At 59.2% G+C, this 12,138-nt stretch overlaps 1 protein-coding gene across 2 annotated transcripts; it reads left to right on the top strand.

Annotated features, from left to right (window-relative positions):
• The first annotated feature begins 834 nt into the window (after window positions 1–834).
• Window positions 835–10,433, top strand: MYL9 (myosin light chain 9). Of its 2 annotated transcripts, XM_054081870.1 has the most exons (5): window positions 835–963; window positions 2,497–2,570; window positions 7,993–8,196; window positions 9,388–9,549; window positions 9,738–10,433. In XM_054081870.1, exons 3-5 carry the CDS (start codon window positions 8,013–8,015, stop codon window positions 9,908–9,910), a joined length of 519 nt encoding a protein of 172 aa, XP_053937845.1. In that variant the 5' UTR covers window positions 835–963; window positions 2,497–2,570; window positions 7,993–8,012; the 3' UTR covers window positions 9,911–10,433. The 2 variants fall into 2 exon arrangements, with proteins under 2 accessions (XP_053937845.1, XP_053937844.1); XM_054081869.1 differs by lacking the exon at window positions 2,497–2,570 and having other exon boundaries at window positions 849–963.
• The last annotated feature ends 1,705 nt before the right edge of the window (window positions 10,434–12,138 follow it).

Raw genomic sequence — 12,138 nt, 5'->3', positions numbered from 1 at the left:
CCAGCCTGGTGTCACCTCTGTGGGCCTGGGGTAGCGTCTGGCCCGTGGGTGCCGGGGGAACCCCCTATCTGGAGTCACCCATGGATGTCTGAGGGAACCTCCAGTCTGGTATCACCCGTGGGTGCCCAAGGGAACCGCCAGCCTGGTGTCACCCATGAGTGCCTGGGGGAACACACCAGCCAGTGTCACCCATGGGTGCCCAAGCAAAACCCCATCTCGGTGTCACCCGTGGGTGCCCGGGGGATAGGGGGATCTGGAGTCACCCATGGGTGTCTGAGGGAACCTCCAGTCTGATATCACCCGTGGATGCCCAAGGTAACCACGAGCGTGGTGTCACCCATGGGTGCCTGGGGGAAACCACCTGGGCAGTGCCACCCGTGAGTGCTGGGTGTCACCTGTGGGTGCCCAAACCACCAGCCTGGTGTCACCTATGGGTGCCCAAACTGCCTGGCCAGTGTTCCTGTGGGTGCCCGGGGGAACCTCCAGCCTGGTGTCACCCGTGGGTGCCCAAACCACCAGCCTGGTGTCACCCGTGGGTGCCCAAGGGTCCCCCCCTGTCTGGAGTCACCCGTGGGTGCCCGGGGGAACCTCCAGCCTGGTGTCACCCGTGGGTGCCCAAGGGACCCCCCTGTCTGGTGTCACCCGTGGGTGCCCGGGGGGACCCCCTAGCCAGTGTCACCCTTGGGTGCTCCAGAGAACCCCGTGGCCGGTGTCCCCGCGGGTGCCCCGTGTGCCGGGCAGTGTCCCCGTGCCGGGTCCCCGCGGGCGCAGACACGCGTGGGCGCTGCCGCCGCCCTTTCGTCTATATAAGGGCGGGAGCCCCGGCCCGGCCCCGCCGCATTCTTCTGCCTTGTATGGGCCGGGACGGGCGGGCGGGACCGGCCACGGCACCGGGACGCGAGCAGCCCCGGGACACAGCCCCGCCAGCAGCCCCGGGACACAGCCCCGCCAGCAGCCCCGCAGGTGAGGCGGCCCGGGGACCGGCACCGGGGAACCGGCAGCCCCGAGGGACCGGGGGGGATGGAACCCGGGCAGTCGCGGTGAGGAGGGATGGATGGAGCCGGGACAGCCCCGAGGGATCGGATGATACGAAGCCGGGGCTGGAGGACCGGGCAGGATGGAGCAGAAGCAGCCCCGGTGGGGTGGGATGGAGCTGGAGCAGCCCCGATGGGATGGAATGGAGCTGGAGCAGCCCCGATGGGATGGAATGGAGCTGGAGCAGCCCCGATGGGATGGGATGGAGCTGTAGTAGCCTCGATGGGATGAGATGGAGCTGGAGCAGCCCCCATGGGGTGGGATGTAGCTGGAGCAGCTCCGATGGGGTGGGATGGAGCTGGAGCAGCTCCGATGGGGTGGGATGGAGCCTGGTGGGATGGAGCTGGAGCAGCTCCGATGGGATGAGATGGAGCTGGAGCAGCCCCGATGGGGTGGGATGGAGCTGGAGCAGCTCCGATGGGGTGGGATGGAGCTGGAGCAGCTCCGATGGAGTGGGATGGATGGAGCCAGGGCAGCCCCAAGGAATCAGGTGGGATGGGGCTGGAGCAGCCCCAATGTGGTGGGGTGGAACAGAGGCAACACCGATGGACTGACGGGATGGCATTGGGGCAGTCGCTGTGGAAAGGGATGGGATGGACTGTGCAGGATGGAGCTGGAGCAGCCCTGTTGACGTGGAATGAAGCAGAACCAACACCAGTGGACTGGGCAGGATGGAGCTGGGGTCAGCTCGGAGGGGAAGCGGCAAGACAGAGGAGGCGGCTGCCCCCGGGAGGGCAGGAGGGAGCAGTCCCTGGCCGCCCCCGATGCTGCGGTGCCGGAGCTGGGGCTCAGCCATGGGGAAGGGGTGACAGTGGGGTCTGAGAGGCTCGGGCATCCCTGGCAGGGACCCCTCTGCCCAGGCAGGTGGAGAGAGTGAGGGGAGGCAAGGACTGGTCTTGAGCAAAGCTCTCTGTAAGTGCCTGCAATGGCTTGGAGCTGGGATATTCCGGCTTCCCTGGGATGGCAGTGCTACAAAAGCTGATCCTGACGCTCATGGCTTCACCCACCTCATGGTTTGTGAGAGCTATTCCTGTCTGGAACATCTGCTTTTCCCCAAAGTCTTTGTGATGGCCAGTGCCAAGACCCAGATGCATGTGTGATGGTCTAGAGATCTCCCCAGTGACCTGTGAGCAACTTGGGGCAGTGAACTTCTGCAAAGCAGGGAAGCTTTATTTAGCTCATTTCCCTTGGTCTTAAACACAGAGGAGTGCTGTGTTTTGTTTAGCCTTGCCCATGAAAACTTGAAGTCCTCTTGGCTTCCCTCTCTGCGTGCCCTTTTGGTACAAAATAGGACTATGATAAAAGCCAGGGAGGTTCTAAAATATGGATGTGTAGGAGAAGGCAGCAGCTGAAGCAGCATTCTTTGGAGCGGAACATCCCCAAGTGTCAACAACCACCGCCGCTGACCAAAGATGGTTGGGTTTCTTCAGTCACTGGAATTTTTTTCCTCTCCACTGGCAGGCTCTGAGCAGCTGTAGGAGGAGTTTGCGGTCACCTCCCCCTCTGAGGCGCTGCGGCCAGATTCCCCTGCCGAGGTGAGCCCCTTAATTCTCCTGGGAAAACAGCAAACCCAGACCTTCTGCGCCACGGTCCTGTTTCCCAGCCTCCCCGGCCATTAGAAGGGTGCTGGGTCTTCTTCTGGTGGCCCCAGCAGCTGCACTTTGGAAGGGTTTCTGTGCACCGCACAGGCAGGTGAGGTCCTTGTTCCCTAAATTTGGTGGGAAGGATCGAGCCTAGAAATCATCTGCTGAACTTGCAACCAAGACCCGCAGCTGCGTGTAGGTCTGGCTGAGTCCCTGGTGTGCGGTGGGAGCTGAGGGATGGCTGGGAAGACCTCTCCCTCCTGGCAGTCGCTATACACTTGGCTCTGGCTCCCCGCTGTCGCCTGCTTTGGAGCTGAAAGAGAAGAGGTTTCAATGAGATCTTAGGAAGAAATTGTTTCCTGTGAGGGTGGGGAGGCCCTGGCCCAGGTTGCCCAAAGCAGTGGTGGCTGCCCCATCCCTGGAGGTGTTCCAGCCCAGGTTGGATGGCGCTTGGAGCAACCGGATCCAGTGGGAGGTGTCCCTGCCTGTGGCAGAGGATGGGACTGGATGGGCTTTGAGGTCCCTTCCAACCCAAATCATTCTGTGATTCTATGACAGGTCAGGGCTCACCTGTGCCGGCACCACAGCGATGTCCCTCTGCCTTATCCCACCCTCCCCAGCACGGTTGGGAAGCAGCACCGGGATGGAGTTGCTCGTTAAGGAGGAAACAGATGGTGGTTTATTTTCCTGATAACTGTGGGTCTTCGCTCTTTTTAAAACTAAACTATTTTCTTCACCAATTTATGAACCATTTAAGCCCAGCCACGTGGCCCCTTGGGTGGGGAAGGCTAAGGTGCAGGAGGCACAGAGATCATCTTGGTGGCAGAGGGTCGAGGGAATACAGGCAGCGGTGACGGAGTGAGTGTGGTGATCGGATCGGTGCATGGCTTTTGTGCCAGGCTGGCTGAGATCTCACGCCAGCACCAACCTCCTCAGCTCTTCTGCCATTCCATGATTCTGTGATTCTATGTCTCATGCAAGGGACACCTTTCCCAGAAAAGTCTCTTCCTAAGTGCCTGCCCACCCAAGGCCGGCTGACAGCAGAAAGAGAACGATTAGGAGATGACCATGCTGAGACGGACCAAGCATCTTTCCAGGACATATTTTGGATCAAACAGCAAAACCACGTGCTGTTAAAATTGCAGTTAATCCCCCTAACGAGAACCGTCTCTCTGGAGAGGGAGCCAAGCCGCGTGTCTGCTGCCGGTCAGAGCTGGGACAGGGCAAATATCTGGATAATATTAATTCATGGGAGGAGAGCAAACCTCCTGCTTGTTCCTCTAGTCTGCTGCTAATTGTTCTGCTAATAATACGGCGTGTTTGGTGAGATGAGCCTTGCCATGGGCAAGATTTTATTGCCATCTCTGGCCCAGAACAGTGAAGCAGAGCTTCCCTGCGCCGCTGCCTGGGGATGGTTCTGGACCGGCAGCGTGTGCTGGGGTCTGGCTGGGCAGGAGGAGGCTGTGCTGCTGCGAAGACCGGCGCTGGAGGAAGCAGTGGACAAGAGATGGGCTGCAAGGGTGAGATCTGCCCTGGGCATGGCTGACATCTCCAGTCCCGCTGCTCTCCTCAGGTGGCTGATGGCGAACATCTCATTCGTGGTGGGCACTGGGGAAGGACCAAGCGTGTGGGGTGATTTGATGACTGCTGTTAGGTGCTGGGCACCAGCCGGGGCAGTGCAAGGGACGGGGCTGAGGGCAGTGTGGTTTGCATAGCAGGACCTGCAGCCACTGGGGGACGTGGAACAAGTCCCGTGCAGATGAAGGGCTCACCTTGAGCTCGGAGGGTGCTGCCACGCTCTCTGGCGTGGTGCGCTGCTCCCACAGTGGGTGGAAGCCAGTGTGGGAATGAGGCAGTGTCTCCATCCTTGGTGCCAGGCAGCCCCGCTGGTGCTGGCACCGTAGCTGGGATTGGGCGCCTCCCGCAGCCCCCGGGATGTCATGGAATCATAGAATCACCAGGTTGGAAAAGACCTCCTGGATCATCAAGTGCAACCATTCCTATCTGCCACTAAACCATGTCCCTGAGCACCTCATCCACCCGTCTTTTAAATACTTCCAGGGAAGGTGCCTCCACCCCCTCCCTGGGCAGCCTCTGCCAGGGCCCCATGACCCTTGGTGTGACAAATTTTTTCCTGATATCCACCCTGACCCTCCCCTGGCGCAGCTTGAGGCCATTCCCTCTTGTCCTGTCCCCTGACACTGGGGAGAAGAGCCCAGCACCCTCCTCTCCACACCCTCCTTTCAGGTAGTTGTAGAGAGCAACGAGGTCTCCCCTCAGTGTCCTCTTCTCATGGCTCTGCAACCCCTTGAAAGAAGGGTAGCAGGAGGGGAGGGAAAGAGCTGGAAAGCAGGTAGAAGCTGAGGAGCCAAGCTGTGCAAGTGCAGGAGAAGGCTGTTTGCTCTGCCAACACTGGGGTCCCATGAAGGGATGCTCCTCAAGGCCCAGTGGTCCCTCGGGGTGTGTCAGAGTGAAGGACCCAGATGGGAAGCAGATCCCGGAGCAGCACGGTCACGGTGTCCAGACGAGTCGGGCACGGTTGCTGGCTCGCAGTTCACTGGTGGTGTTGCTTTGTGCTGCTTCATGTAATGTAATGTGGCTCTGTAACTGCTCCATGTCCCCAGGCAGCCCTGCTGCCCCCCTGGCACGGGGCACACAGCAGAACAGTCATACTCTGCTCTTCTCCCCTGGAATTAATTCATAATCCACTAATTTAACCTTGCCTCTGCAGCTGCTCCCTAGCTGGACACTGACCCAGATGGGGAAACTGAGGCACAGGGCTGTGTGTAAGGGAGAAATGGCTGCGGAAGGAACACGAGGGCTCTGAGCAGCATCTCTCCATTGGGCTGACGTCGCCCCGGAGTCCCTTGCAGGGCCGTGCGGAGCTGGCAGCCGGCAGTGTCCCTCAGCCAGGCTGGTGCCTGCTGGCCTCTTGCTGGGTGATGCTTGGCAGGAGTCGACTGGGAGAGGTCTGAGCATCCTCCTCGCGGGCAACATCAGTGGTCACTGGGGGTGCCGAGCACCCTGTACCCATCGGGTCCCCAGCACCCACACTGCAGGGTGTCTTAAATCCTGACTGCACTCCTCAGCCTGTCAGCGTGGGAATATCACCAGAGCCCTGTTTGGAGGCTGCAAAGGGGCTTGGGCACCATCTCGGGGTGGGAATGGGCTCTCTGCTCCAGCCCGGCTCTGCTGGGTGTTTGCCAGCATGGTCTGGGGACAGGACCCCTCTTTGAAAGACCAGGATTTCCTGCTGTGGTCCTACCTGGGTGGTGTTTGGGGTCCACAGGTTCCCTTTGCCATTCCCCATGGGACACGCATTGCCCCAGCTGTGTCCCCAAAGGTCTCTCCACCCCATGGCCCCTCCAGGCTGTTCCCGTCTCTACATTCATTAGGCTGCCCAGAGCAGTGGTGGCTGCCCCATCCCTGGAGGGGTTCCAGGCCAGGTTGGATGGGGCTTGGAGCAACCGGATCCAGTGGGAGGTGTCCCTGCCCATGGCAGGGGGTGGAACTGGATGGGCTTTGAGGTCCCTTCCAACCCAAACCATTCTGTGATTCTATGACTCTATGATTACCTGTAACAACACCACCAGTCCTCAGCGTCCTGCGGTCCCAGCGTTGCTCAATCACTCTCCCTCTGCCCTGCAGGGGCTCTGCAGCCCCCAGAGATCCATGAACCCCATCTCTCTCCACTCTGGGGCCTCTCCTGTGGGCACAACATGGGGTGCACCGGGCACTGCGGCAGGGGGAGAGGCAGCAAGCGGCCTTTGGCCTGGCCGGACCCTATGGTGGCAGGAATTGGGATGGATGGAGCAGGGTGGAGGGGGAAGGGAGGCGGTGGTATGTAAGGAATGTGCCCAGAGCAGATAACCCCTTTCCCGCTGGGTGCTGGGTGCTGGGCGCCGAGCGAGCCCACCTCTCTGGGGACACCGCTGCTTTAGCGCAGCGAAACGGAGATGCTGGGAGAGCCACGGCCACGATGTCCACACAGCCTGGGGAGCAAGAGGCTGGAGAGCAGCCCCGTGGGAAGGGATCTGGGGGTGCTGGGTGACAGCAAGGTGACCACGAGCCGACAGTGTGCCCTGGCAGCCAGGAGGGCAACCGTGTCCTGGATGCATCCAGCACAGCAGCGAGGAAAGGGATTGTCCTGCTCTGCTCCGCACTGGGGAGGGCTCACTTCAAGCACTGGGGGCAGGTTTGGGTGCCACAGGATAAAATGGATCTAAACCTTCTGGAGAGTGTGCGGAGGAGGGCGCGGAGCTGGGGAAGAATCATAGAATCACCAGGTTGGAAAGGACCCACTGGATCATTGAGTCCAACCATTCCTAACACTCTCTTAAACCATGTCCCTCAGCACTTCATCCACCCGTTCCTTAAACACCTCCAGGGAAGGCGACTCGACCCCCTCCCTGGGCAGCCTCTGCCAGGGCCCAATGACTCTTTCCGTGAAAAATTTGTTTCTGATAAAGGAAGGGTGTGGAGAGGAAGAGTGTGGGGAGTGGCTGAAGTCACTTGGTCTGTTCAGCCTGGAGAAGAGGAGACTGAGGGGAGACCTCATCACGGGCTGCAGCTTCCTCACCAGGAGAGGAGGAGGAGGCGCTGAGCTCTTCTCTCTGGTGACCAAGGACAGGACGCGAGGGAATGGCAGGAAGCTGTGCCAGGAGAGGGTTAGGTTGGACATGAGGAAAAGGTTCTTCACTCAGGGGGTGGTGGAGCACTGGAACAGCTCCCAGAGAGGCAATTGTGGCACTGAGCCTGACAATATTCCAGAGGTGTTTGGCCAAGGCCCTCAGCCCCACGGCTGTGGATGTTGGGGTGTCCTGTGCAGGGACAGGAGCTGGACTCAGTGATCCCTGTGGGTCCCTTCCCACTCAGGACCTTCCGGGATTCTGTGGGCGAGCCATTGCCAGGAGAGCCGGCGCCCCAGGAGCTGGGCTGGGCTACGCTCTGCCCAAAACACCGAGGCAACAACCCCATGGCCCCACAGTGAGGGACACTGGGTGCTGGCCCTGGCATCAGCCCCCACGCCTGGGATGCAAAGGGCACAGGCGGAGAGCAGGTTTGGGGTTTTGGGGCTGAGGGTGCGGGCAGGGAGCCCTGGGGAAGGGGTGCCAGTGGGCGCTGACAGCTTTTGTGACTTCCTGGGAGCCTCCTTAGAGCCCAAGTCCTGCTTGTCCCGATGTCCAACCCTGCAACTGCCTTGTCTCACTGTTGCCAAACTGTGACAGCCAGGGAAACTGAGGCACGGGCCTGGAGGTGCCAAGAATTGTGTGTCCCTGCCTCTGCTCTGGCTCCCCGGGCTCTGCCAGTCTCACATCTCCTGCTCTGCCTGTCCCAGCCCTCCTGACGCTCCTGCCTTCTGCCCTGTCCCTAGGTACCACCCCAGCCGCCAAGATGTCCAGCAAACGTGCCAAAGCCAAGACCACCAAGAAGCGCCCTCAGCGCGCCACCTCCAATGTCTTTGCCATGTTCGACCAGTCACAGATCCAGGAGTTCAAGGAAGCCTTCAACATGATCGACCAGAACCGCGACGGCTTCATTGACAAGGAGGATCTACACGACATGCTGGCTTCCCTCGGTGAGGAGACCCTTCCCTCATGCCTCTGCTTGTCCCTCAGCCCTTCTGCCCTCAATGCCTCCTCAGGAAGTGGGGAGAGGTGCTGGGTGACCTAATGCCTCGCACCCACCATTGAAGATCAGCTTTGGTAGGATGCCGTTGAGGGACAGCCCTCCTGCTTCGGGCCACCCTGATGATGGCTGCTAAATCTAGGGGGGAAGAACTTCTCTGCTGGCACAAATTGACCTTAGAAGGTGCATTTGTGGTGGCACCCAAGGGCAGCAGTTTGAAGTGTTGCTCTTCCAACCATGCTCGCTAGAATGGAAGAGACCCTCAGGGCTGGAGAAGCTCTTCCCTTGGAGCAACCACCATCCACTCAGTATTTGAGTAGTCTCACCCCAGAATATCACCCAGGGTTGTCCCTGTCGGACAAAGCCCTCCCATTGCTCTTGGCCTGGATACAGAAGAGTCCAGTCCCTGTGTCTGCACCATACCTCTGCCAGTTGAGACTTGCAGCTCCAGTTTTCCTTCGCTGCAGGCCACAGCTCCCTGTGGTACCTCCACGGCACTTTGGGAGGTCTGTAAATGATTGACCTGGCAGCCAAACCTGTTCTGGAGGTCCTGCCCAGCAATGGGAGGCACCTACCTCCTCCTTGGAGCCGTAGCTCTGGGAGCAGAGTGGGGCCAGGCATTGGGGGCACCTGGACCTCAGCAGAGGAGGTTAAACCATCCCTGGTGCATCCATGGTTGGAGCACTGCTAGGGACATCAGCAGCATGAGGCTCGTGTGGGGACATTGCTGTTCCTCTGGTCGGGTGGTACTGGGTGGCAGCTGCCAGGGGAATGGGAAAAACCATGGGTTTGGTTCCCTGTAACCTCTAGATGAATCCCTGCATCTCCCTCAAGGCTAGAACTTGCTTCCAAGTGGCCTTCAGCATGGATTAAATCATGACGAGATTTAGAGTCATTGAATCATTAAGGTTGGAAAAGATCTCTAAGATCATCCAGTCCAACCGACAGCCCAGAAGTCCAGTTGCTGAGGGGGGGAGCACTGGGCACGGTGGAAACCCGCTTCCCTTGTTTGTGGAGTGGCTGGACGTGTGCCTGCAAATTCATTTGTGATGGAAAAGACCACGCCAGCCAGCTGGGTGCACGGGGTGGCCCTGGGGAGGGGTGCTGGGGCTCTGCAGCCACCCCCACCTGTGTCTGGCAGGGAAGAACCCCACCGACGAGTACTTGGAGGGCATGATGAGCGAGGCGCCAGGGCCCATCAACTTCACCATGTTCCTCACCATGTTCGGGGAGAAGCTGAATGGCACCGACCCAGAGGATGTCATCCGCAACGCCTTCGCCTGCTTTGATGAGGAGGCATCAGGTACGGGCGCTTTGCCCCTTGGGTGTGGAGCCAGGATGAGGGCTGGGGCCAAATCCTTGGGACAGTCCCCAAGCAGCTCCCGTGTGGGAGAGCTGGGCAGGGGTGTCCTTGGGAGAGGCGGAGAAGGTCCTGCTGCTCAGGTCTCTGGTGGTGTCCCCTGTTAACACCACCTTCTGCCATCCTCACAGGCTTCATTCATGAGGACCATCTGCGTGAGCTGCTGACCACCATGGGAGACAGGTTCACCGACGAGGAGGTGGATGAGATGTACCGGGAGGCGCCCATCGACAAGAAGGGCAACTTCAACTACGTGGAGTTCACCCGCATCCTGAAGCACGGGGCCAAGGACAAGGACGATTAGAGCGCAGGGCTGCTCACCCCTTCTGCCTCCTCTTGCGCACCCCCCACCCCTCGGCCCCCTTGCTGCCCCACAGCAGGCTCCCCCATGGGAAACACCTCCCAGGACTGGCACCCCACGTCGGATCACGCTTGGAGGGGAGGCGCTCCTGTCACTTTGCTGCTGTGTGCCCATCCATCAGCCCCAGAACTCCCCTTCCACCGCCTCTCCCACCCACAGGCTCACCCTGCTGGGACCCCCAGCCTGGCTGGGACCCCCCACGAGCAGCCATCGACCCCCTGAAGCCACCACACCACTGGTCCCTGAGGCTGGGGTGAGCATCCCAGGTGAGCGCTGGTTTGAGCCTGAGCCACCCCCATCTCGGGGCCGTAACACGCAGAGAAAGTGCCTTTCCTCTTTCCTCCCGCACTGCTTTCTTTCGTGAAAATGTCACTTTGTGTCCTCGTCGTCTGTTTTATGGCTTTCAAGCCTGTTGATCTGAAGGATTTGGGAAAGTGAAGTAGCATATAAAACCTGATGGATGTGATACGGATATAAAACCATGCTGTGTATGACTCCCGTGCCGAGCCGTGCCGTGCCATGCCAAGTTTGGGCACCTCGCTGCTGCCCTTTCCAGCAGGGCAGCCTGGTTTTGAAGCCAAATCACTCCCAACCTGTGGAAAAATCAGCTTGAGCATCCTTTTCCGCTTTTGCTGATGGGATGAGGGTCGCTCCGCTCTGTTCCCGTGTTGTGGTGGGTGGGCTGAGATGTGCTTGGCAAGGTACGGCTGCTCTGCTCCCATCAGCTGGTTTGGGGTCCCGGGGCCACCCTTCTGTGTCCCCCTCAGTGGGCAGAGGTGGGGGTAAGAGGGAGGGGAAGAAGTGGGAGAGGGGTTGGCCCCTTGGTTGAATTCTTTATCACCCCCCTGACAAGGATGCGATGGCCTCCTGCCTTGCAAAGCTACCTCGAACGCTGTTTGAAGTCAGCCCATCTCCCTGTCCTGGAAGGAGGAGTTTCCTGCATTTCTTTATTTAAAACGGAGGAAAATGTGACAACAAACCCATAGAACCTGGTGAGGGCACAGTGTGTGCTGGAGATGCTCCGGCACACTGGGACAACTCAGACGGGGTCTGCAGGAGCTCCTTGGGCGTGTGCTGCTGGGCTCAGAGGGGTCAGCAGCTCCATTGGTGCTCAGAGCTCCGCAGGGGATGCTCTCACCTGGGAGATGACCCATGGTTGAAAAGCTTCTCCTTGGTTCTTGGTGCTTCCATTTCCCAGGCACTGCCAACACAGGGAAAAAGGGGCTAAAATACCAGGGATGCAGAGATGTGAAAAGCTGAACACGTGCTTTCCCAGCCAGCTCCCCTGTGCTCCTTCCCTAACTCCCTGCTGCACTTACAGTTCTCCAACTTCCAGGGCAAAATCCCAGGCTTGAAGGCTACTGGAGGGCAGGATGCTTTGTGAAAAGCCCCTTCGCACCAAAATGCGCATCTCACAGACATCACTGTGGGGCAGACAGGCTGATGCTGGAAAAAAAACCCGAGTGTGTAGAAATGGTTTCCAGGTTCCGTAAGGTCTCTGGCACCGTGTAGGCAAGCTGTGTTCTGGAGATGGCTGCATCCAGGAGTGATGTTCAGCCCCACTGACCCCAAAGGATCAGCTTGCGTAAGCAGCCCAGGTTCTCCCAGTGTTGGAAACAGGATTCCAGCTGTGGGGAATGCTGGCCCTGGGCGGAGACCTGTCAGAACCTCCAGCATGGGGCTTTCGGAAGCGCTGTCTCAAGCAGTTGCTAAAGCTGCTGTGCCGGAGCTGCCCCCTTCAATGGCACGACTGTGGTTACACCGCAGGGGTCTCGGGAGAGGGCATCCTTCAACCACGAATCCAAAAAAGTAGAGGGAGTTTCATAGAACCACAGAATCATTAAGTTTGGAAAAGACCTCTGAGCTCATCCAGTCCAACTGTCAGCCCAACCCCACCGTGCCGGCTAAAGCATGTTTCGAAGTGCCACGGGCACACGCGGTTTGGTATCCTCCAGGGGTGGAGACTCCACCACTACTGTTAGTAGACACCGGGGTACCCAAGGAAAGAGTAAATACTGCCCTTGTGAAGGAGAGTCCTGCCTCCTGGAGCTCTTTGCAGGTGGAACAAGAAGTTGCCTGGGTGACAAAGACGGGTCTGTCTTGCAGGACTTTGACACTGAGTGAAAAGCACCAAAATGCAGATGCAGTTGTAGATGGGTTGAGGGAAAGTG

Source organism: Cuculus canorus, chromosome 16, assembly GCF_017976375.1.
Source record: "Cuculus canorus isolate bCucCan1 chromosome 16, bCucCan1.pri, whole genome shotgun sequence".
In the NCBI taxonomy this organism is placed as follows: Eukaryota; Metazoa; Chordata; class Aves; order Cuculiformes; family Cuculidae; genus Cuculus; species Cuculus canorus.
Note: the sequence above shows the minus strand (reverse complement) of the source record. Positions and strands in the feature narration are given on the sequence as shown.

Coding starts and splice junctions, on each gene's coding strand:
- MYL9 (XM_054081869.1), top strand. CDS start 855: ATGGGCCGGGACGGGCGGGCGGGACCGGCCACGGCACCGGGACGCGAG. Junction 8,197..9,387: donor CGACATGCTGGCTTCCCTCG/GTGAGGAGACCC, acceptor TGTGTCTGGCAG/GGAAGAACCCCACCGACGAG. Junction 9,550..9,737: donor CTTTGATGAGGAGGCATCAG/GTACGGGCGCTT, acceptor CCATCCTCACAG/GCTTCATTCATGAGGACCAT.